The sequence below is a fragment of the Belonocnema kinseyi genome, chromosome 3 (genome assembly GCF_010883055.1).
Source record: "Belonocnema kinseyi isolate 2016_QV_RU_SX_M_011 chromosome 3, B_treatae_v1, whole genome shotgun sequence".
In the NCBI taxonomy this organism is placed as follows: Eukaryota; Metazoa; Arthropoda; class Insecta; order Hymenoptera; family Cynipidae; genus Belonocnema; species Belonocnema kinseyi.
Window position 1 is genome coordinate 116,402,903 of NC_046659.1, and position 2,106 is coordinate 116,405,008.

Consider the following 2,106-nt stretch of genomic DNA (forward strand, 5'->3'; position numbering starts at 1 on the left):
TGATTAGTCGCGAATTTCCCGCACTAAGCAGCGAATTTTGCAAACTATTGAAGGTTTGTTCCAAAACATCGACGAGACGTCTCGTCGGGTCGACATCGCTTTAATTATTGAGCTGAGTTTGTCTTACCCATGTGCTGTTCGCCCAACCAGTGCGACCACTGCGTCCACGCTGAGTTTTTGCGTTGTCGCCTGGTAGGATTTCTCTTTCGGGTGTCCCTATCAGAGACTGTTCCTCGTCATCGCCGTCAACCGGAGGTATCGTCGATGGCGGTGATTGCACGACGTCTATCGGACCTCTCACGCGTGAGGATCGTCGTCCCGTAGCTTGAGTGCGTCCTCGCGTATTCGCTGAAGCTACTCGTCCTGTTTTCGCCGCTGGCTGAACACCATCAGCGTTTCTGGCTCCTCGCGTGCGTTTAGGAGGCATCGTGTAATTAATCACTCGAAAACAAAAGAAAAATACATTAATAATAATGTCACCAATACTTCAATATTATCCCAGATTTTTGTCCGTTAAATAAGTCCCGGGTTTCGGCACCATTGTTTTTTATAGATACTAGGATAATACATTTTTATTGCGAATTAAAAACATCATTTTGAATAAAACCTTTTGCTTTAATACATTCGTTAAATAAAATTGACAATAAAAGAAACAATAAATTGAAACATATAAAATACAATAAAATGTGACTTAAATAAAATAACAAATTCAAGGCAAGTAAAATTAAATACAACTATTGGAATGAATATTATACTTAATTCAATTATATCGGATACAACCGCACCTAATTAACTAACCTCGTCAGAAATCAGAAAGCAAAAAAGCCCCCCGAAAGAGTTCGCCAGGTTCTTTATAGATTTGGACATTTCTCCCACTTTTTCAATTCTCCGCCAAATTTTCCCCTAATATCCCTACGCCGCTCTGTCTCATAGCCTCACGGCCACGAATTTAATGTACATGTTGTATATGTGTAGCGTATAAACGGGACACAGAGAAAGAAAAATAGTAGAAGAAAGAGAGAAAAGGATAAGGGAAAAGATTGCTGCTAGGCGAGAGTATAAGATGAAAATAAGTTTATTATATCTGTGGGAGTGTGGAAAGCGCTTGGGTGTCAAGTGGCTTCACGAGTATGGGTGTGTTTTGTTTCAAGGAGTGAGAGAGCGCGTATGGTTTTTGTCGGCATGGTTGCGACGCAGTTTCGGCTGGACTTCAGGAAAAGCCGTTAACTTCAAGCAAAGCGTGGGCGTAAATGGGCAGATGAGAGTAAGTCCCTTGGCGACAAGGGCGGAAAGCGTCAGTTGTTAGAAGGCCTCTGCGTAGTGCACACGCTTGCTTTTCGTTTGTAGCAGTTTGATTTCAATAAACTTAAACATAATTTTATATCAACTCCACGATTACTCTACCATCACACACACCAACCTAAATCACCAATCCCACACATGGGGGCTCGTCCTACGTGATACGAGTAATTGGAGGTTGATCGGAAGAGTTTAGCGTTTTTGAAATTGAAAGTGATGGTTTGAACTTTGTGACTTTTTGGCTTTGTGCGGCTTTGTGCGTCATTTGCTTTGTGCGGCTTTGTGCGTAATTTGCTTTGTGCGTAATTTGCTTTGTGCGTAATTTGCTTTGTGCGTAATTTTCTTGGTGCGACAATTTGCTTGGTGCGAAAACTGGCTTTGTGCGAACATTTTTGATATTTGCTGTGTGCGAAAATGGACTTTCTTGACTTTGAAAGATAAAAATTTTGTGCTTTGTGCGTAGTAAAATTTTCTGGTTGCGGTACTTGTCAAAGTGGAGGGCGCTAATAACCAAAACGCGCGCGCTCGTAGAAAAAACTACTGAAGAAGTTGCGAAAGTTTCGGTTGTAAAGAAACGCGGTTTAATAAACCTTCGCGTTTTCAACCGAACCGTAGAGCCAAAATGTCAAGTATGGTTCTCGAGGCGGAACTTCAACAGGAGCAGCAGATGCGCGAAGCTGCAGAACGGCAAGTACAAGAAACGCAGAGAATGATGGAAGAAATGCGTCGCCAAATGGCTGAGATGCAGAGCGCATTTCAGCAGCAGCAAGCCGTTTGGGAGCAAGAGCGGCAACGCGCAGTTGCGGC

At 42.8% G+C, this 2,106-nt stretch overlaps 2 protein-coding genes across 2 annotated transcripts in view; one reads left to right on the forward strand and one right to left on the reverse strand.

Moving 5' to 3' along the window:
- Nucleotides 1-427, reverse strand: part of LOC117169996 — a 10,078-nt gene extending 9,651 nt beyond the window's left edge. Inside the window, exon 1 of the mRNA XM_033356511.1 lies at nucleotides 128-427. Coding sequence (XP_033212402.1) covers nucleotides 128-427 — 300 coding nt within the window. The remainder of the gene's footprint in view (nucleotides 1-127) is intronic.
- Nucleotides 1-2,106, forward strand: part of LOC117170203 (alpha-1,6-mannosyl-glycoprotein 2-beta-N-acetylglucosaminyltransferase-like) — a 72,078-nt gene that overhangs the window by 3,456 nt on the left and 66,516 nt on the right. The gene's annotated exons all lie outside the window — the stretch shown is intronic.